At 38.8% G+C, this 23,162-nt stretch overlaps 1 protein-coding gene across 33 annotated transcripts in view; it reads right to left on the reverse strand.

The window, feature by feature from the left end:
* VRK1 (VRK serine/threonine kinase 1) overlaps positions 1 to 23,162 on the reverse strand; it is an 81,032-nt gene that overhangs the window by 9,022 nt on the left and 48,848 nt on the right. For all 33 annotated transcript variants that reach the window (XM_086362998.1, XM_086362997.1, XM_086363024.1 and 30 more), the window contains 6 exons: positions 19,830 to 19,938; positions 19,618 to 19,710; positions 17,136 to 17,268; positions 16,227 to 16,347; positions 15,871 to 15,929; positions 12,050 to 12,228 (listed from right to left, as the gene is read on the reverse strand). In XM_086362998.1, coding sequence (XP_086219124.1) covers positions 12,050 to 12,228; positions 15,871 to 15,929; positions 16,227 to 16,347; positions 17,136 to 17,268; positions 19,618 to 19,710; positions 19,830 to 19,938 — 694 coding nt within the window. The remainder of the gene's footprint in view (positions 1 to 12,049; positions 12,229 to 15,870; positions 15,930 to 16,226; positions 16,348 to 17,135; positions 17,269 to 19,617; positions 19,711 to 19,829; positions 19,939 to 23,162) is intronic.

The raw sequence follows: 23,162 nt of genomic DNA on the forward strand, positions 1-23,162 counted from the left end.
GTCCGTGCTCTAGGGCCCACAGGCCACAACTGCCGAGTCCGTGCTCTAGGGCCCACAGGCCACAACTGCCGAGTCCGTGCTCTAGGGCCCACAGGCCACAACTGCCGAGTCCGTGCTCTAGGGCCCACAGGCCACAACTGCTGAGTCCGTGCTCTAGGGCCCACAGGCCACAACTGCTGAGTCCGTCCGCTGCAACCACTAAAGCCCGCGTGCCTACAGCCTGTGCTCTGCAACGAGCAGCCATGACCATGAGAAGCCAGTGCATGACAACTACAGATAGCCCTGCTCGCTGCAACTGGAAAAGGTCCATGCACCGCAATGAAGGCACAGTGCAATCAAATATAAACAATTTTTAAAAAATTACTGTTCCCTCTCTTCTGTTCCCTCCCTTCCTCATAGGAAACCATATTTCAAAAAAGTATTTATTATAGAAACTTAGAATGCACCGCTTAAAAAGTTTAAATGTTTGGTACTGCACATGCGTCAAACAAAGAACTGTACACACAAACATGACACTGCAACACACGGTTAATCTTACTGAACTTCTTTGATTAAGGCCACTGAAATCATCAGGCAAATGTCGACACTTACAAATTACTATTATATTCCTTAATAGTAGCCAGAAATAGAGTATTTGTTACTAGTGGTAACTAAAAGGAAAAAGACAGAATGTATCTTCTATGACCCTAAAGAAACCTATGTGCTACACCACAATATTTATAAAACCAGAGGATCTTAGTTAAATTTCACTATCTAGGCAGAAAAAACTGAGGCTGGGACAGAAGAAAAGCTGGGAGAACCCGTTCAGTATTTCAATCTGGTGGGGGTGAGGCCAAGAGGACTCAGAGCTCGTGGTTCTTCTCAGAACTTCCTTCCACAGGACCATACTTCCTCCCACAAGACTTTTCAGAGTGACATGGTGGTTACCAATAGCAGTGCTTTCACTGTAACAGACCCCTTCCTGGAGAGCCAGTGAGCACTTACATTCATGTGTTCCTGGCCAGCCACTGCCCACGCCCTCGTTACCTGCCCTCCCACCCTGGACCCTCCTGGGGGCAAGGGCACCTGCCACTATGCATGTTACACACGCACACATATCTGGGGTCTGCACCTGTTGAGCAAGGAGTCCACTACTACAGTAAAAACAGAGAGCTACGAGGCAAGCCCCTCAAAAACCATGTAAATGGACGAGTGATTATAGAAATGTTTTGAGAAAAAGTAGGAAAAGATCAGACATAACGGAAAAGAGATGAGATGAAAAGATGGGAGGTGGGTTAGGAAATGAGTCAGTGACCTAAGTGAAGGGCAGATGAATTTAAAGAATGGTCTAAATGTTACCATACATCAAAGTGATTTATTATTTTAAATGAGTTTGTGTGATAAAGGTTGTGATAAGAGTAACACATGCTGTAATTTCCTACCACAGTAACCTTGATTCTACTGGAAAAGAGGCAGGAACCCCATCGTGTATTTTCTAAGCACCTACTGCTTCCCTGGTAGCTGACCTGCTAAGAATCCGCCTACAATGCAAGAGATCCCGGTCTGATTCCTGGGTTGGGAAGACCCCCTGGAGAAGGGACAGGTTACCCATTCCAGTACTCTTGGGCTTCCCTGATGGCTCAGATGGTAAAGAATCTGCCTGCAATGTGAGAGACCTGGGTTTGATCTCTGGGTTGGGAAGATCCCCGGGAGGAGGGCATGGCAACCCATTCCAGTATTCTTGCCTAGAGAATCCCCAGACAGAGGAGCCTGCGGGCTGCAGTTCATAGGGTCACAAAGAGTCAGACACAACTAAGCGACTAACACTATCACTGATAAGAAGTCATTCAGAGTTCCATAAATGAGTCCAATGTAATCCCACATATATAGAATTTCACTCTGTGAAGTATTAATTCATTTGTAAAGTGACACAGGCAACACGACATGGTCAAACCCTGATTTTCCTTACATGGCTGACAAAATGTGGAATATCTACGTCCTTCACCAGTTCAAGCTACCACACTCTTATGCCATGAAGAATGAAGCACTGCCTGTAATTAGATGAAAATGGTGCAGCAAAGATCATTGCTAACTCATGAGTGAGCAAATAAAACCAATGCATCTGTAAACTGTCAGAATAAACAAACAAGTGGAAACATTGCAACTAGGTGGCAAGCACACGTGATTGCCTGCTCTATGGGCAACACATTTTTTAGCAAAAATTGCTTTCACCAAGTAGGCATAAACGTCCACTTGCTTATCTGGAGTAAACGTGTGTTACTTCTGAGGACCTAGAAACGAGCTGCTTTAGGCACCTACTGTCACCCACACTCCTAGAAAAATACAGCCACTGAGCAGATAAGGAGCTGAAAAACAAGCTGGATCTGGGCACGTGACCTTCAGGAATACTACATGACTGAGAACTTATTCTCATCAAGTAATAAGGGCAATCAAAGCCTGGCAAGATCTCCCAATATAAGCACTTCGGGAAACAGTAAATCCATCCTCCACAGTGTTGGCAACAATGGCTTTTTGAGACTATCATCACTCACATCACAAGCACCACAAATATGATCAAACTCGTGATCACTGAACAACTGAGAGCTGTATCCAGACATTCACATTCAACAAGCAAATGTCTAAAGACGCACACATGACAGTACTCTCTTCTGTGCTGGAATTAATATGACCTGAGGCTTCCATCACCTGTACCATTAATGTCAAAACTCCAGCAAAGTCACAGTGCTTCAAGGGCAACTTACAGGGAGAGGCAAATGCATAGCTAGTGATGCTTTAATTGTCTTTAATATTTTATATCTAAAACCACTAGGAGATTTTCAAGTGCCTTGAGTTCCTATGAAGGAAAAAACTATATAAATGCATAATAATAATTATTAATGGTTGTATGGCCCTGAACAATTCATCTAACTTCTGATTTTCACTTTCATCATTTGTAAGCAGATATATCTCATATTAGTGCTGTAAAGTATATGCAAAATAACGTAAAAGTACTGACAGACCGCAGAGTACTACATACATGCTCAAAGGAGACCGAAGGCTGATATAACCAGCGCTGAGCACTATCAAGTCCCCTGGGTAAACTTCAAACTAAGAATTAAAAGCACAAGACTCTGAAGCTGTAATGCTGCAAACTAAAGAGGCCAGTATTTATAAAAATACATATTTCAATGAAAACCAAACCCTCTGTATGTACTGGTGGGGAATTAAACGCTCTACAGGCATTCATGAACAAGTTTCTTAAAACTAAACCAGGCTGCATTAGCGTTCCTATTAAAAACAGACTGTCTGACCTCCCCCCACAATGTATCTATGCCACAACATTTCTAATCCTTAAACAACATGGGTGAATGGTGAACGCAGAATCCTCTGGCATCAGAAGTCCTCTGCTTTACATCAACTGCCTAGGTCCCTTAGTATCAATCAACAGCTTGAGGGAAGAAAGTTAACTTCAAACTCATTAATTTAACCATTTTTAATATGAGTGAGTTATGGAGCTCTATTTTGTAACCTTTATTTCACAGCAATTATCATCTTGTTTTTGTTGCAAAATCAACTTTTACCCATTCCCCATCATTTACTCTTCCAAACCATCAACTTGAACACACACACTCACCAAGTCAATGTAAGCAAGTCTTCATTCACATCCGCCCGATATACTTCATCGCATAAACTGAACTTTAATAATATATGATCTTAGTTGAAGGTGTTGAAAGATTCAAATAAAAATTATTTCATTTGAATCTTTATTTTCCTGACATCAAGACACCAGAAAGACTTGAGAAAATGTACTCAGTGAAACAACAGCATTCATGTTGCAGTTAACATTTACTGATTAATTTATCATGTGTTCAGCACTGGTCTAAGTACTTTCTAAATCTCATTTAATCCACACAACAATCTTACGAGCAAGATAGGCAATATTATTATTTCCACGGAAAGATAACTTTTAAAAAACTCATTATTAAAAATAAATTCACACAAATGTTTAATATAATTCCTAAAAACTAGTCATGATATCACAGAAAAATGGAATCTTGGTCTAATACTGTCTTTTGAGATCCAAGTTTTGAACATATCTTATAAGCATATCTGTTTATTATGTCCAAAAATAAATCTCCCTACATACCGTTCAAAGCACTTATATGATGCCAAATTTCCTTTTCTATCTCTTCCAATAAAAATTAAAACACGGCATGTATGAATAACTGTCTATGAATACAAACTGGTCATGAGGCTGATAAGTGCTATTATTTAAAGTCTTTTAGACTTAAATGCCCAATATCTGCTTTGTCTATTTGCAAAAGGAATGCTTTCCACATGGAAGCTAGAATTCTAAGATACTCAAATTTTGGTTGGCAGTGGTTCTCAGCTATGCCTGCACAACATAATCACCTCAAAATCCTGAGGCCTAGGTCTACTCCCATAGCTTTTGGTTTAATTGGTCTAGGGTGTAAGCCAGGCAATGGAATTTTTAAAAAGCTCCCAGGCGATTTTAATATGCAGTCAAAGAGGCCACCCCCTGCCTTTCATTTGCACCAGAATCATCTGAGGCACCTGTGGTATGGTGCCCTCCCAGATCATAGCATGCAATACACAGCTGGAGACCCCACTGTGAAAGAAAACGCAGTCCTCCCCTCAAAAAGAAAACTTATAAAGTAAACTTGAGGCTTAAAAAAAGTTTTTAACGATTAAAGAAATGAGAATTTTTAAAAAAGAAATAACAAGGCAACCAGATAGCTAATAAGCAGAAAAATAATCATTATAGAATTTGTAACTATACTAGAAATTTCAAAAACCACAGACAGAGCTGACAACTAAATGACATGAAGGAAAGGTCTGGGATGATTACAGATGAGGCAAAAGAAACAGACCAAGAATTAAGTAAGCAGTTAGACATGGAAGATGTGTATATTCTCTACATAGTCAGATGCAACCACAAACATCACTGAGGTAAGTGGAAGAATACCTAAATAAATAAAGAGGTATACCATATTCATGGAACAGAAAAGAATATTGTGAAAATATCAGTTTCCCAAAAGTCAATGCAATCAAAATCCCAGAAGTATTTTTGTGGAAATTAGTAAAATTTATAGGTACAAAGGGCCAAAAACAGAAAGAATCTCATAGAAGAACAAAGCTGGAGAACTCAACTATCAAATATTACCACAAAGAAGTAGTTCAAGCAGTGTGGCACTGATACAAACACAGAAGAGCAGGCCGACGGCAGAGAACAGGGCATCTGGAAACACATTCAAGCACGGGTGGCCACCTGAAAACCAGCTTCCTGCTCTAGGGACACCATGATCTTTTCAGTAAATGGTTCAGATCAGCTAGATAACCAGAGGGTAAACAAACACCAATTCACACCATTCACAAAATCAAATTATGTTAAATTACAGACCTAACTGAAAAAGACAAAATAAAATTTCTTGACACAAGAATGATTGTGAACAAAATCTTTCTAGACTAGAATACACAAAGCACTAGCCCTTAACAAACACACACACACCAAAAACCCCTGATTAATTAGGCTTCATTAAAGTTAAGAACTTCTCTTCATCAAAGATGTCATATTAAGAGTGAAAAGAAAAACCAGACTGTATATAAAAAATGTGCAACACATATATTGTGTATATACAAAGTACTTAACTCAGCCAATCAAAGAAAAGCAGACAACTCAGACATATTTTAATGGACCTGAAATGCACTTCACAAAAAAAAGGTTATCAAGACTGATGTGCACATGAAAAGGTGTTCAAAATCAATATTCCCAGGGTATGAAACTAAAACCATCCAGAAATACTAGTGAGCACCTACCGAAGTAGGTAGAATTAACATAATGCAATAAGTAGTGTCAAGAGCAACTGAGACTCTCCTAAGCTGCTGGTCAAAGAGCAGAGCGGACAGAGCCTTGGCAGGATCTGCTGAAGCTATTAAGCATACTACGCCCTGCTAACTCTACTATATACACACCCAACTTGAATTAATTATATGTGTTTCCTAAAAGAATTTATAAGCGTGTTTTTAACAGTGTAATTGCAATCACCGAAAACTGGAAACAGTGCATATATCCATGAACAGCAGAAGAAACAAACGAATCATGATACAGTCATACAGCAGAGTACTGCATGCGTGCTCAGTCACTTCAGTCGTGTCCGACTCCGCGACCCCATCGACCGTGGTCTGCCAGGCGCCTCCGTCCATGGCATTCTCCAGGCAAGGGTTCTGGAGTGGCTTGCCACTGCCTTCTCCATAACAGAGTACTATACAGGAACAAAAACCAAAAAGACTTCTGCTACTTGCAACAGCACAGAAATTCGAAATACAAATGAATCAAAGACTCAAAAGTATACAAAACACACGGTGGTACTGCTAAGTTTTTTAGAACAGCAAAATGAACTCACGATGTTAGAAGTCATACTGTTGGTTATTCTTAATGAAGGGTAATGGCCGAGAGAGGTTTCAATGAATGATCCACATCTTGATTTAGGAGACATTTAAATGCATGTGTTCACTTCTGTGAAGTTCAAATTTCTCACTTATTTGTGCACTGTGCTGCACAGGTAGAGCTTCCCTTGTGGCTCAGCTATAAAAGAATCCACCCGCAATGCGGGAGACAAACCTGGGTTCGATCCCTGAGTTGCAAAGCTCCCCTGAAGAAGGGAAAGGCTACCCACTCCAGTATTCTGGTCTGGAGAATTCCATGGACTGTATAGTCCATGAGGTCACAAAGAGTCAGATACAACTAACTGACTTTCACTGCACAGATATCATAATTTCACTTATTTTAATGGACTTTAAAAAATTAGGGGCAAAAGATACTTGACAAAATCCAAATAAGACAATATTCAAAGTAAAGAAATCAATAATGGGATTTATTGATATAATGGGATTTATTGATTTATTAAGGACAGAAATGGTATGGATCTAAGAGAAGCAAAAGATATTAAGAAGAGGTGGCAAGAATACACAGAAGAACTATACAAAAAAGATCTTAATGACCCAGATAACCATGACAGTGTGATCACTCACCTAGAGCCAGAGAGACATCTTGGAGTGCAGAGTCAAGTGGGCCTTAGGAAACATCACTATGAACAAAGCTAGGGGAGGTGATAGAATTCCAGCTGAGCTATTTCAAATTCTAAAAGATGATGCTGTGAAAGTGCTGCACACAAAATCCCAGCAAATTTGGACAACTCAGCAGGGGCCACAGGACTGGAAAAGGTCAGTTTTCATTTCAATCCCAAAGAAGGGCAATACCAATAAATGTTCAAACTACTGCACAAATGCACTCATTTCACATGCCAGCAAAGTAATGCTCAAAATTCTCCAAGCTAGGCTTCAACAGTACATGAACTGAGAACTTTCAGATGTGAAAGCTAGATTTAGAAAAGGCAGAGGAAACAGAGATCAAACTGCCAACATCCGTTGGATCATCGAAAAAGCAAGAGAATTCCAGCAGAATATCTACTTCTGCTTCACTGACTATGCTAAAGCCTTTGACTGTGTGGATCACAAGAAACTATGGAAAATTCTTAAAGAGATGGGAATACCAGACTACCTGACCTGCCTCCTGAGAAATCTGTATGCAGGTCAAGAAACAACAGTTAGAACTGGACATGGAACAACAGACTGGTTCCAAATCAGGAAAGGAGTACGTCAAGGCTGTATACTGTCACCCTGTTTATTTAACTTATATGCAGAGCACATCATGAGAAATGCTGGACTGGATGAAGCACAAGCTGGAATCAAGACTGCCAGAAGAAATATCAATAACCACAGATACGCAGATGATACCACTCTTATGGCAGAAAGTGAAGAAGAACTAAGGAGCCTCTTGATGAAAATGAAAGAGAAGAGTGAAAAAGTTGGCTTAAAACCCAACATTTAGAAAACTAAGATCATGGCATCCAGTCCCACCACTTCATGGCAAATAGATGGGGAAACAATGCAAACAGTGAAAGACTTTATTTTCTTGGGCTCCCAAATCACGGCAGATGGTGACTGCAGCCATGAAAAGAAAAGACACTTGCTCCTTGGAAGAAAAGCTATCAGAACAAACCTAGACAGCATATTAAAAAGCAGAGACATTACTTTGCTGACAAAGGTCCATCTAGTCAAGGCTATGGTTTTTCCAGTAGTCACGTATGGATGTGAGAGTTGGACTATAAAGAAAGCTAAGCGTGCAAGAATTGATGCTTTTGAACTGTGGTGTTGGAGATGAAATCAGTCAATCCTAAAGGAATCAGTCCTGAATATTCATTGGAAGGACTGATGCTAAAGGTGAAGCTCCAATATTTTGGCCACCTGATGTGAAGAACTGACTCCTTAGAAAAGACCCTGATGCTGGAAAAGACTGAAGACATGAGGAGAAGGGGACAACAGAGGATAAGATGGTTGGATGGCATCACTAATGGACTTGAGTTTGAGCAAGCTCCGGGAGTTGGTGATGGACAGGGAAGTCTGGCGTGCTGCCATCCATGGGGTTGCAAAGAGTTGGACATGACTGAGCGACTGAACTGAATTGAATGGGATTTATAGGGAAAGAAATTCTTAGTAAACACCAAATCCACTTAGATATAGATTTAAAAGCAAACTACCATTAAAAAACAAAGAAATGTATCAACTGCAACAATCTAAACTTATATAATTAATATACAGTTTCTGCTATTCTATCATACAAAAACAGCCAGACAGACCTTCACCAAATTTAGATGGTATATTGGAGCAATCTGATTTCAATTATAGGCTACATGGTATAAATTTAATGATGCTGAGGTGTGATTACATCAAAGAGACAGAAGTTGTCCACCAGAGCAGCTGCAGGCCACTGATGGGAGCTGGAAGACCTTTCTTTGCTCTTGTTCAGTCCTCTGTACCATGTTCCAGGCTGAGCACCAGCAGGAATTTATTTATTATTTATTTAACAATGGTTAATGATTTTTCAGAGGAACTATGGAAAGGTCGACTAGCATCACATAACTTAGAAAAACAAAAAATTGGAAATAGAAAAAAAGGGTACTTGGACATCACTTATAGGGAGCAACAATATATACTGCTTGAAAATAAAAAACTGCAGGCCCATGCTCTAGACCTAGTCAGCAGATCTCCAGGGATGAGACCCAAGAGATTCTAATGAACAGCTCTTTTTGTTGGCTTGGGCAAGCAACTTAATCAAAACCTTATAAAAAAATAGCTAATGGAGGTATTAATGTCTTTTAACTTGCTGAGTTCTTTCCAGTAAATTAAGCTGTTCTTAACCCAGATGGGACAGGGAGAAATTCTTTAAGGACAGAACTACATGTTATTGATCCCTGTAGCCCCGGGGACCTAGCCTAGATCAGGTACATAAATTAGACCTCACACATAATTGCTGAAAGGTGAGTTAAGAGTACACAGTGAATCCAGTAACTGTTGCAGCTATACCTACAGATTCTAAGTGCCAGTTCTAATCAACAGTTGAAATTTTTGGCTGCAGTATTTTTTAAGGGGAAACTAATACTTAGTATCTTTCTACTTCAGCTTTATGTCAAACCAAAATTCTGTGCTTTAAATAATACCCTTAGGTTACCGAGACCAAAAACAGTTACAAGTGGATACATTCATATTTCACTACACTTTCCAAATTTACTGTACCACAATCAAGCATGGCTGTAAAATACTAGATAGAAGCCTTGCTTCATTTTACTGCTGACCAATTCTTATAGGTTTAAAAAAACAAACAACTCTTATCTCTTAGGAATATAAAGAGAAATATACATTGAATTGATTAAACTCATCTCTTTCAGAGATTTGCTGCTGCTGCTGCTAAGTCGCTTCAGTCACATCCAACTCTGTGCAACCCCATAGATGGCAGCCCACCAGGCTCCTCTGTCCCTGGGATTCTCCAGGCAAGAACACTGGAGTGGGCTGCCACTGCCTTCTCTGTCAGAGATTTGAGTGTCGTAAATACAAAGAATGTACACTTTAAGTTTTTTAAAAAATTATGACAAAGGAAAAGAATAAAGAATAAATATGCAATTATAAGGATTAATACAGCTTCTATGACGAAGCATTATACTCAGCTCTGAAATTCTGAAAACCAGAGCAAAAAAAAAAAGAGGAATTTCAACACATGTTCCTAAAAAAGAGATGGAATATACTAATTTCTCAGAAAAGAAAGCTTTCTCTTGTTGGAAGTCCTCAGACTCAAAAGTTGGATGAAGCTCTGCTTTTATCTGTTTTAGATGTGGTATATTTACAATTTATTTGAAGAAAGTGTTCTGATGCTTAAAAACAAAAACTCTTTCACTTTACAAATAAAAAACAAAAGGCTAACAAAATCAACAATTAATCTACAGTTAAATGCCAAACAAGCAGCTTCAGGATCTTACCTAATCTTAACTTTGATTAATTTCTTTTCAATACAAAAACAGTCTTGTGCCAGTTTTGAGATGGGAAAAAAAAGGGCAGCAAACCAATGAAGGAAACCTAACAGTTCAGCTTTTTATTCATGTTCTTCCCCTAAATGAAGCTTTATACATGTAGGGGATGATCTAACAAGAAATTTCCAGCTTTCTGAACTATCCAAGGACACAAGAGAATTATAAGGTCACAGATGTTAGCTCTGCAGCAGACTGACCTATTCAGCTGTGAAGTCAGCCAACCTGGGGAAACAAAATTTTCTCTAGCATGTAGTTACAAACAACAGTGATTTGCACAGGGAAGGGAGATGGCACTGGACAAGTTCTCAGGACTACAGAGATCTTTATTTTTCAATCAGCAAAATTTTAGAGCAAAACACTACAAAAGCCAGCTATAAATATTAATGCACAAAAATCTGTCCTGAGCAGGATGTGAGCTATATGTTTATACATATATGCAAATTCTAAGTTTACCACCTTCCTGAAGAATTCTACTCAGCCTTCAATTTATCCTCTTCACATAAAACTGGATATGTTTTTCCTCATGGTTGTTGACCACAAAAATGGAATAAGGTACAATTAAGACAAAACTTATGAAAGCAAGAAGATGTATATATAGATGCATATGTATAATTCCAAATTCTGTGATGAAATTATAAAGAAATCTACTATTAGCCAAAAAAGTCAAATTAATGATCCAATTTCAAAATTCCTATCTCCTCTGAAATTAAAAAAATTATGAAAAACCTTTAATATGCTGTTTATTCTAAAGGGAGAAAATCTGTTTTTAACTCTTTATCTCATAGTTTGGAATATGAGACTTTCAAAAAGTCTACTGGAATTTTACAGAGTTAATGACAATTAAAAGTCAGTAATGTAAAAACATATTTTTCTTCTAAAAGTAGTCTTCCTTTTTCATATAAAAGCAACACAATTTCAGATTAAAAAAGGAAAAAGTTAACCAGTAATTATTAAAAATAACCAGTAAGATAATGTATACCTTAAAATCTGAATTTTAAAGTGATACCAGGGGTTATGTACAAGTCTGTACAATACTTCTACCATAGGTTTATTATTTAACATTTCTTTCCAAAAAATTAATCTTCTTATATACAGATATACAACTTTATGAAGTGACATTTCTGTAAAGAGCAAAATAATGTTTAAATGGGAAATATACCACACCAACAAATAAGGAAACTTTCAAATGCAATTTTCAAATGATAATTTTTCAAAACCAATTTTCAAATGGCAAATACGTGGGACCACACCAATGAACAAGGAAAAAGTGAAACACAGGATCAACCGAAAGGGGTGACATGGGAGAAAAGGACACACAGAATGTGGACACACAGAATGTGAACTGAGCGCCCCACCCAAATTGCTCTGCCAGATACTAGTATCCCAAGTTAGACTTGTTCAGGGAATTTCTTAACTTGCTACCGGACATAAGAAACACATACTCATTTTTCTAAAATCCTCTATGTATTTTTCCATATCACAAAGGTTTGCTTTTACGTAATGATGATAAATATTTGACTGCAGAGCAATCTGCTATTTTCTTTACTGAGCTACTGATTTACTTGCCTATATTTGTTGCAAACAGTCACAGGAAACCCAAAGGAAAATTCAATAACAAAACTCACTTTTGCCACTGGTTTTGCTTTCAAACTTCCATTCTCCACAACAGTGAGGTCCAGCTTGCCATCATCCTTACTTCCTATAGCTTTCAGTCCTTGCAAAAGAATATCTCGTAACTTTTGATAAAGAGGTTTTTCGACATAATCCAGTAATTTCACTGTTTCCATGTACTTAGCAATTTCATCTAAAAGAATAACACAATTATTTTGTAGTTTTTATAATAAATACAACATATTTACCTCTTCTAAGAAAATGATCCACAATTATAGTAACATTAGAATGCAAATATATAGCTTGTTAAATATGTCTTTCTATCACGTCTTCATTGGAAGTATGCTTCTGAATTCAGGAATTGTCAGATAAGTCAAATAAAAAAATGTATTTTTAGATACAATGCAAAAAACGTCTTTTAATTCTGACAGTAAGAAAGAAGACAAGCTTAACATTTAAATATATATAAAAACAATTACTAATATAATTTTAAAGCTACTTTTTAAAAGGACCTAAAATAAATGTTATGAAGTAAAATGTGCTTAAGTACAATAAATATCATAGCCAGAATTTTTTTTTTTTTGCCACAGAAGCCATTAGTTCTAGAGAAGACAGCTGCATTTTTTGGGTAAATGAAAAATAAAACATGAAAATCAGGTTGAAAAAAGAAACACAAGGAAGCCCTGATTGTCCCATAAAAGAGAAAAACCAACTTGTGAATGATAAAAGGTCTACTGGACACTGAGGCAGAACCAAATCCATAAAAAGAAATCTTACTAGTCAAGATCAGCACCTCTCAACACCCATCTAAAAATCCATCTTGGGGTTAATGACTCATACATGTATATGCCCAGTTCAGCCTTTCCACTGACCTCCAGACTTGTATACCCACTGACTTCCACTGACTCATATACTGGCTGCGTAACTGGCATCTCACATGCCAACCAAATCCAAAATCCTGACCAACCCCTAAAACCTGCTCACCCTGCGTTTTTTCTGTCTGAATTATAGAAAATCCCATTCTCCCAGTTCTTCAAATCCTCCTCCCACATTCAATAAATCAAGACATTATGTCAGTGCTACACACGCATTCATTCATTCATTCATTCAAACATTTTAAGTACCTACCACATGTCAAGCATGATTCTAAATACTTAGGTACGTGAGAAAAAAGAAACAAAAATCCTTCCTTTCAACTTTCTTAATCTGATAAAGGGATCTACAGAAAACCAAAAGCAAACGTCACCAAGTGTGATAAAACACTGGACTTCCCTTCTGAGAGAAGAAAACAGCAAGGAAGCGCATCTGTACCATTTCCATGCTGCCTGAAAGTCCTGCAGTTTTTAGCCAGTGCAGTAAGGCAAGAAAAGAAACAGACAGCACTGAGTGGAATGGAAGATGCAAAACGGTTTATTCACAACATGAGTGCACGTAGAAAAGCCTAAGAAATCTATTAAAAAACTTCTAACCAATATGTAAAGTTAACAAGATCATAGGATATAAAGTATTTAAAAATCTTTCTATACACTAGCAACAAGCATTTAGAAAAATAATAAAAACATACCATATACAATAGTATCAAAAAGCATCAAATACCTACAAACAAATATAATGAAAGATGGGCAAGATTTTTTCCAAATGGAAACTATAAAACACAGGTCAGAGAAACTGACACCAAATTAAATGAAAGCCATAAAGTATCAATTATATAAAGATGCCAATGCTCCCCAATTAGTCCACAGAGTCCCTGCGATTCCACTCAAAATTTCAGCATGTTACAGAGGGAGAGGACATGTGTGGAACTGACAAGGTGATTCTAAAATGTACAAATATACAAAGGATCATGCAAAACAGCAAAGTCAAGTTTAAAGAAGAAAAAGTGCCAGAGGACTTAAACTATCAGAGAAAGCTATAGTAATTAAGACAGTGTGCCCCAAGAACAGAAAAAAAAAAACAACTACTATGAAAGAGCCCAGAAACAGACTCACAGATTCACACATGATTGAACACAAAGGTGCCATCACAGAGCAAGGCTGGTCTTTTCAAGAAAGGCCGCTGTTAACAGTGTGAACTATGCGAGGTGATAGCGGTGCTAAATCATGCTCATCGTTCTCCAGTCTACATGTACCGGCAGATCTCAGACGACACCTCGGGTTAGCTCCAGACCGCCACAATAAAGCAAGTATCACAATAAAGCAAGTCACCTGTTCTGGTTTCCCGGTGCATTGAAAAGTGATGTCTAATACTGTAGTCTATTATGTGTGAAATAACACAATGTCTAAAAAAACGTGCATACCTTAACTAAAAAAACACTTTATTGCTAAAAAGTGCCCACCATTATCTGAGCTTTCAGTGAGTCATAATTGTTTGCAATAATAATATCATTGATCACAAATCACCATAAGAAGTATAATAATAATGAAAAAGCTTAAAATATTGTGGGAGTTACCACAATGTTTGACACAGACAGGAAGTGAGCAAATGCTGTTGGAAAAATCAGCACCAACGGATTTACTCGACATAGGCTGCCACAAACCTTCAATTAGTAGGAAAAGCAACACATCTGCAAAGTGCAATAAAGTGAATCACTATAAAATGAGGTATGCCTACATAGCAAATCATCACATTATAGAATTATATTTGTCAATTATTCCTCAATAAAGTTAAAAAATAAATAAAAACATTTAAAAAATGTTAACAATGGGAATGAATTTCATACATGCAGTATTGAATGAAAGAAAAAGAACGCCACCAGAAACTAGAACGTTAAAAATCCCTGCCCTTGTGAAATTATCTGTTTAGTTCACTCTATGATTCCATTTCCATGTAGTTCAAAGAGAAATCCTTGATGTTGGAAGTTGTGCTAGTGATTCATTAGGCCAGAGGGAAAGGCTGGTGACTGGGAGAAGGCAACAGGGAGCAAATCTGAAAAAGCAGTAACACTCCATTTCCAGATGTGGTTGACAGGTTGCAAATTTAAGGAGCTTAAGCTCACACAGTAGACCTCCCTGGAGACAACTGAGCAAAGGCTTGAAAAGATCTAAATATATCCAGACTGACCACTGCTCACACCTGCACTGCTACTTCCCTTGCTCAGATTATGGCAGGAGGCTTCTAACTAGCTCCTGTTTGTACCTGGCCTTGCCTCCTTAGCAGTCGATCTTCAAGACAGGAGCTGGAGAGACTTCCCTTAAAGACAGACAGTTCACATCCCTCCTTTCCTCCACACTTCATGCACTCTTGCTCAAAGTAAAAGCCAAAGCCCATGATGGCCTAGATGCAGGCATCAGCAGGCACTCAGGTCCTTCCGCATGGACACGTTCCTCCCCAGAGCTCACTCCATCTCCTTCCCACAGCTGCTCAAATGGCACCTCCACAGGAGGACCGTCCCAGGCCACCCTAGTTACAGTAACAACCCACCCATCTCTTCAATTCCATTTCCTGTGTTTGTTGTTTTTGCCACAGTACTAACCATGCAATAAACTGTGCAATTTACTCCTTTACTGTCTACCTTTCCCAACTAGAGCTTCACAAGGACAGGAGTTTTTATTTATTTTGATCCCTAGTGCCTAGGAGAGTCTGAGGCACAAAATAGAACCTCAACTAAGAAAACAGCTGCATTACTGAATGAAATTTGGTTCCTTGACTGAAAGCGCTGAATAACAAGTGAGTAAGGCCCACCTGTGGAAAGGCCAACGCGAGCAGGCCCCAGTGAGACGCTTACACTTAACAATACCGAAGCTCTTACATTAAGCGTTGTTAGTCTATGGACCTCAGGAGCTTTCTCCTCTCAGAAAATAAAATCCTTATGAACACTGAAGAAGTCTTTTCTTACCCGGCTTGTTTTTCTCAGGAAAACACTTGTCCATCAAACTCGCAATATTTTCTCTGTATCTGTTAAAAATTAAAAGAATGAGTCATTGTTTGATGCTTGATGCCATGGAAAGTTATTAATACTTAGTAACAGTAAATAGCACATTAAGCAGCACTGTGCTACATCCTAAATACACTTACGAACATTCTTCTCAAATAAATTCAACAAAAAGAAACCCAAGGAATCTTACTGTTAAACAAGCCCTTTCTTATTTCTACATTAGTGTCCGTTAAAGCAATAGTCCTCGTAAAGAAGTTCTGACCGAACATCTGCCTCATCATTTTGCCCGAAATAATTTACTGTAAGTTTTCCTTTACCTAATTTTGGAATCTCTAACGTAGTTAGGATCTTTCAAATTATCTTCCCACGGCAGATGGCCACTAAGCCACTGGATCATGCAATAACCAAGGATTTCCAAGTCACCGCGTCTTGATGGTGCTGTGAAACAAAAGAAGCAGATTCAGCACAGTGAAATGATGTTTAAGGCAGAATTTCAGGTATATCTAAAGCAATAAGGTAAAAAGAGTCAACCCTATGGTCTTCTTTTTCATCATACAATCTTGACTCCATTTTGAAAAAAAAACACCAAATACTGGGCAGTATCAAAGAACTCATTTACCTCCAACTAATAATTTACTTTATAACCCAAACTGGCAAAACTCTACAGTTTCAAACTGAGACTACTAGTCTACAAAATAAATTATAAAGCAATGACACATTTAACAGTGCCCTTGGAAAATGTGAAGATATTAAAAATGCTGCAAGGTATTAAGAGGCCCAGAGAACAGGGGGTTTTAGCTCCTCCACAGTGTTGGACACAGAAAAAAAAGAAACGATGGCTGAGGAAACAGGCCAGCTGAATGGGTGACAAAGTAAGTCTACTGGTTACAAAGTTGTAGCTGCATAAGAAAACACAAACCTTTATGGAGGAAAGCCCCCAGCATTCCAATTAAGCTAAAGAAAAGCAAAAGAGGCCTCATTGCAGCTGACTGCACTACTTCGCCACCGACCCGTCACGACCTCGGAAGGGTGAGAGGAAGATGGAGAGAACAGAGGTGCCCTGTCCCTCAAATGCAGGAGCTTAAGCTCTCTCTCCTTCCCCCGCCCTATCCTGCCTCTTCAGTTCTGATCCGTCTGCTTATCTACTGGTGCAGGATGAAGAGCCGCGCAGGGGTTCAATGGAAAGCACTGGTGCTGCAGCTCTAGTTCAGGTGCCTCAGACGTACCCACGCCATTGTGCGCGTCGATGCTGGTGAATTCAACTGTGCCATCATGACATCTTTTGGGGTCTTCTTTGTATTCCTTATGAGTCCCTTCTGGGCAGTATCGATAAGCAAGGCCATAGTCTACCAAGTACACCTATAAATGTCCAAGCACCAAGATAAATTAAAGCCTGTAAAGCTCAGAAACAGAATACTGTCACTGGAGGGCAGATTCACCCACAAAGCCACACTATGACACCCCACGTTTGATCCAACACGCGAACAACATCAAGTACTTAATTGTGAAATACCTTTTATTTAAAGAAAAACATGAAATGACCTACGTAGCTACAGTGCAGGTAATACCACCTGACTTCCTTACGCAAGTATGTGCTTTACTTGTAATAATCTTGTCTCCTCAATTTGAGCAAGGATCATAAATCATACACTTTTTCTTATGGCATCGAAAACAAAACTGAACAGAGTAAACCATCAATACTTGTTGCGATACAACTGCCACACGCTGAGTGCAAGTGCTAACTCAGCTGGCACATGGCGTGTTAGCTTTTCCTCTCTTTACTTATAGAATAACCAAGTATCGATTCACTTCATAAAAATATTTTCAAGATTATAATGATGACCTGAAGATCTTTTAGATGAGGCTCTTGGGTACATTTAAATAGTATATGTTAAAGTCAAGTCTTCATAATTAAAACTAAATTTTAATATAATGTATACACATATCTATGGGAATATACATGTACATCTGATTAGCATACAAAGCTAATAAATTTGGCTTTCCTCTGTCCCAGAGCCACATATTACATCTCCAACTCCGGGTAACTGTCTCGCAGATGTATGCATCTGGTCACAGGAGGGAAGTGAAGTAAAAATATGGGTCTGGATTGAGCACATACATCTAATACTAAAAAAATTATCCCATCCAAAGCATATGCCCAAAGGATAGCCAAGCTGCAAAAATATTTCCACCTGAACAAAAGGCAGCATGTTTTAGTCAACTGTAAAAAGAAATTATATTTGTATTTATTACATAAGTCTGGTCTACTTCAATTAACGGAATCCTTACCATTCAGGTTCTTAGCTGTGTATTGTTTGCTTGCTTATTTTTAACCTAAATGCAAATAAAGTAAGCTGCCTGGAAATTCTGTGGCTGCCTTTAGGACTTCTCCATTAGCCTGCTCTAACCAGCAACTTCCTTCTGTGGTACCTACATAGCTCCTTACAGCCACCATAACAGAGAGAGGGAAGGGGAGGACAGGAAAAGAAAGGGGAGCCAAAGGAGAAAGGGAAAGCTAAGCAAGAGGAAGTCAAAGTCAGGCCTAAGACAAAGAAGAAAAAAGTACAGTATACTGACTCAACACACCTAAAGTGCCCAAGTGTCCCTTTCTTATACAAGCTCAAGTTAAGAAGTGAGAATACACATAAAACGGATTAAACACAGAGGCCCAACTATGTGCTGGAGAAGACTTCAACTTCAACTTCAACTAAACCTGTGCTGGAGAAGACTCTTGAGAGTCCCTTGCAGTGCAAGGAGACCCAACCAGTCCATCCTAAAGGACATCAGTCCTGGGTGTTCATTGGAAGGACTGATGCTAAAGCTGAAACTCCAATACTTTGACCACCTCATGTGAAGAGCTGACTCACTAGAAAAGACCCTGATACTGGGAGTGATTGGGGGCAGGAGGAGAAGGGGACGACAGAGGATGAGATGGTTGGATGGCATCACCAACTCTATGGACATGGGTTTGGGTGGACTCCAGGAGCTGGTGATGGACAGGGAGGCCTGGTGTGCTGCGGGTTATGGGGTCGCAAAGAGTCGGACACGACTGAGCGACTGAACTGAACTGAAACCTGACTTTTACCAAAATCATGGAGTCAGCTTCAGGAAAATTATAAACCCCTCTAACTCCAACTAAATTGACCCAAATAAAGGTATAATAACATCAGCCTTTCTATTTTCCTTAAAAAGTAAAAATTATAAAGTGAATGTAATAAGCTTAAAAAAATGCATATTTCAATTCCAAACCCTATACAAATTTAGACAGCTAAGATATTTCTGTAAACCAATTGATTTCAATAATCAACATGTTAAAGACCAAATTTTCCAAGTAACAGAACACTTACATTTGATGGATTTCTTGAACAAAGGAAATAAAAAAAACGACAAAGCAGACAGGCAAACATAATTCATTGGTGCACTATGTAATTTTAAGCTTCCACCCCCAAATAGCTATTTGAAATTCATTTTGTATCACAAGTACTTCTTCTGAATATTATTTAGGGCAAAATAGCCAACTTGATAAAGTGCCAACAAATCGCATCAAAAATGTAGAATGTTAACTAGATAAAAGTGTCAAGAAGAAATATTATTATTACCATATCTACTTCAAAAAGTAAAACTTCTGCATGGGTTCAAAAGTTCACAGCAACTGTATTTGTTTTCAAACAACAGGTTAAACAGTAGAAATTAAAGTTATAAAACTACCTGGTCAGGATTCTTGTAGCTGAGAAGAAGATTTGAGGCCTTGATATCTCCGTGTACATACTCATGCTCATGAATATATTCCAGAATATCCAGCTATGAAAGCATCATATACAATAAATTAATGCAGTACCTGACACCAACCAGCAGAGGACCAAGCGTCAACACAACTAGCCTTTACTGGATTAAAAACGAGAAGAATGTAGCTCACATACAATTCTTAAGCTTAGCTGCAAGACAGTTTTCCGAGAAAATCTTTTGGCATTTGCTTCATATATTTTCTGAAGGTCACTCCCAAAGCGATCTATTATCATAAATCTGTAACTAAAGACAAACAAGAAAAGTCAATGAACAGAATGTAACTCAGGAAAACCTACTTTGCCATGATTACTCTCCTTTCAAAGTAATTTTTTTCAAGGCAATGTTTATTAAGAAAGTAAAAAGTGAAAGGAAAGAAAGACATCTGAAATTAGTTCTTCCAATGAAAAATCTCAAGAGCTGCAAGGGCTATACTGGTTTTGCCTTTTATCTTAGGGGCCTCCTGGTCTCAACAAGTTACGTGAGACAGCATTCATTGCAAGGAAAAAACACCCACAGAGAGAAGACAACAGACACTTTACAGTAAAGATAATAAAATAATCTGAGTATGGCTGATATCACTGATTTTTGTCATAGTTAAAGTTAATTTATACTTCTGGATATCAGCTTCCTGTCTGTGACTGTTCTCTATTTTTAAGGGACATTTTAGCAGTATTAACATTCTGTTAAAATCAAGACTGTCAAGAGATGCTGTAACAAAAGCTAAATGCAATAAAACTGCTTAAATGGTATAAAAGAATTGTATACTAAGTACTCGACAGACAAGATTTGGGGAATAGTAAATGTACCAGAAAAACACAGAGATTTTCAGTTTTGCCACAAAACCAACTCTGTCACCTTGGCCAAGTCACATTTCTTGGTTGGGCCCCAATCTGCATAGGTGTCGAACAAGCCAGTAGGGCCTCACGCTTTCTAAGGTCTTTTCCAGCACCCAAACTCCACGACTCAATAACCATACATATGTTTCTGTACGCTGTGCATACAGCATACTTCAGGGCACTGAAAAGCATCACCTAGTCGCAGTGACATGGTTCATCTTTTGCTCTGTGAACCACTTTTATCTTTATAGTTTTCCAAATCCTGAGCTGTCTAGTTAAACCACTCGATAAATCAATAAAAAACCAAGATGTATCAAACACTCAAAATGAAGCTATTTTCTAATGGGAAAAAGATTAATAATCACTGTAACAACAACAGCTGGCATTTACTGAAATAGGAGAATGGCCCTATTCTAAGCACTTTAGATGTATTAATGTCAGTGCATTTAAACCTCCCATCACCCTGATGAGGTAGGCACCCCCAGGAGCCCCATTTTACAGCAGAAGAAAACTAATCATTGGTCATTTGTTCTCTAGGAAGTGGTGAATTCACATTTTTGACCATCACACTAAATATATCAAAATAAATAAACATAAGTAGGACACAAAAATCTTACATATTTTAGGTTTCTAAGATAAAAATACAGTATGACAATTCTATAGGAAAAAGGAAGAGCTAACAGTTAAAAGGCAATATGCCAAATAAAAAATCCAAGATTCTACCTATTCTTGAACTGGAAAAGAATTAGAGATCCTTCTAAACATCTTTTAATAAAAGAATTAACATTTATAGAGGCAAAGTTATTTGTCCAAAGTCATGTAATTAGTCAGTGGCAAAATGTCTTAATTTTTCTAAGACCTTCAGTACCCCGACCTCAAACATAATAAAGAGGGAACACTGATGCTGACCTCCTGATTTCCTCTGTACAATAGGTTTTGAGAGGTTGAGGGAGGAAACCAAGGACTCACGGATGTGTTTGTTTTTACAAATGAGTGATATGATTGTGTAATTATTATAAAATAACATGTAGGTAACGAAAAAATACAGCCTCTGCTGACACTCTGAAAGGGAGCTGAAGCACACGGAGTTTAATTCTATTGGAGATCTATTAACACATCACAGGACGTGGAGCTCTGTCTTTATTCACAGATCACCCCACCACTACTCTCAACAATTCCTCCCTCTTCTCACCATGTCTGAACTACCCACATCAAATGAAGCAAGATTCTGTCTACTGCACAGAAATCTACCACGTTCTTCCACAAAATTATTTCTACCACTGAGCACTAAAAGAAAAGCTACTTCCAAGTAACTTCTCTAAAGTAAAACCACTGGTGTATACTTTCCTAGGGACTTGAATACAACAATGCAAATAATGGGAATCTATAAAGCAGCATAAATGATTTAATAATGAAAGCAGCCAACATTTTTACGAGCCTAACACTGTGCTAAGCACTATATTCACATCACTTCAGATGAGTTACAGGAGGAAGTAAGGATTTCTGGCAGGGGAGGAGGGCGGGAAGGAGTCTTACTTTTTTTTTTTACTTTTGTAAGAACGAAAATGATTATTTCTTAAGAGCTTCAACCTAAAAAGTAAATCATTACCTTACGGGTGATGTACCTTCCCATTCAGAAGATATCTGCAGCCAACTCTACGTCACAAAAGACACGGGCTCAGTGGTAAGGTCACCAGGAGTCAATGGGGGGTCAGCTGTACGTCAAACGTGTCTGTTCCTTGCGTAAGCACCTGCAGTAGCTTCCAGCCACCTACCGCACACAGGCTCCAAACAGCCCTTTCTCCCGTGTCTTCATTACCTGCCTCAGCCTCTTTCTCCAAGTCATTTCCTTCTCTTTCTCCTGTGTGTGCAATCACCCTTTCTTTGTTAAAGACAGATGGCCACGAGGCCACCCCGAAGGCCAGAAGCCTACTCTGCCCGTGTTCAGGTCACTCCCCGCTTGAGATGCTATTCCTTGTCTACAGTGCTTTTCTAAACCAGCAGTTCTTAATATTTAAGGGATTAAAGACCCCCTTGAGAGTAAAGCTAACACGTACACATTCTAACAGCTTTACATTTAATACTCTTTATTATGTGGGTAGGTGTTACTCTGCTTCACAGATGTGGTAACGGAGACAAGGAGTAACGTACCCAGTCACACACATTTTAAGGGGCAAAGCACAGATTTGAAACCAAGTGTCTGTGTCTAGTCTGCTCTATACTATTTCTCTAAAAAATTTCATGAAAACTACAGAAACTTGTCCCAAAAAAACTATAACAAAATACTATCTGGCCATTCCCCGGAGTTGCTGGGCTCCCTGGGTTCCAGGATCAGAACTTCCCAGTGCAGAGCGCTGGCCGCCCACCAGCAGCTCCTCTAATCTCCATCTTGTCCGGCGGAGCCCCGCTCGGGTTCAGGCTCTCTGTCCTCTCCCCTGTCTCATCGCTGTGACCACTCTGCCCTTGCCAGTGGCTGGTTTAAGAATGAGCACTGATAAAACTCCAACAAAGAAAACATGGAGGAATGCCGGGCACAAGACCCCTGGGAATGGTTTCCCTGCCAGGAAACTGAAACTCATGCGAAGCAACCGTATTTTCTGCTGTGGGGGACTGTCTGCATGTGAAGTCTAG

This window comes from Bos grunniens, chromosome 21 (assembly GCF_055505025.1).
Source record: "Bos grunniens cultivar Pamir isolate PY7600 chromosome 21, Bosgru_T2T1.0, whole genome shotgun sequence".
In the NCBI taxonomy this organism is placed as follows: domain Eukaryota; kingdom Metazoa; phylum Chordata; class Mammalia; order Artiodactyla; family Bovidae; genus Bos; species Bos grunniens.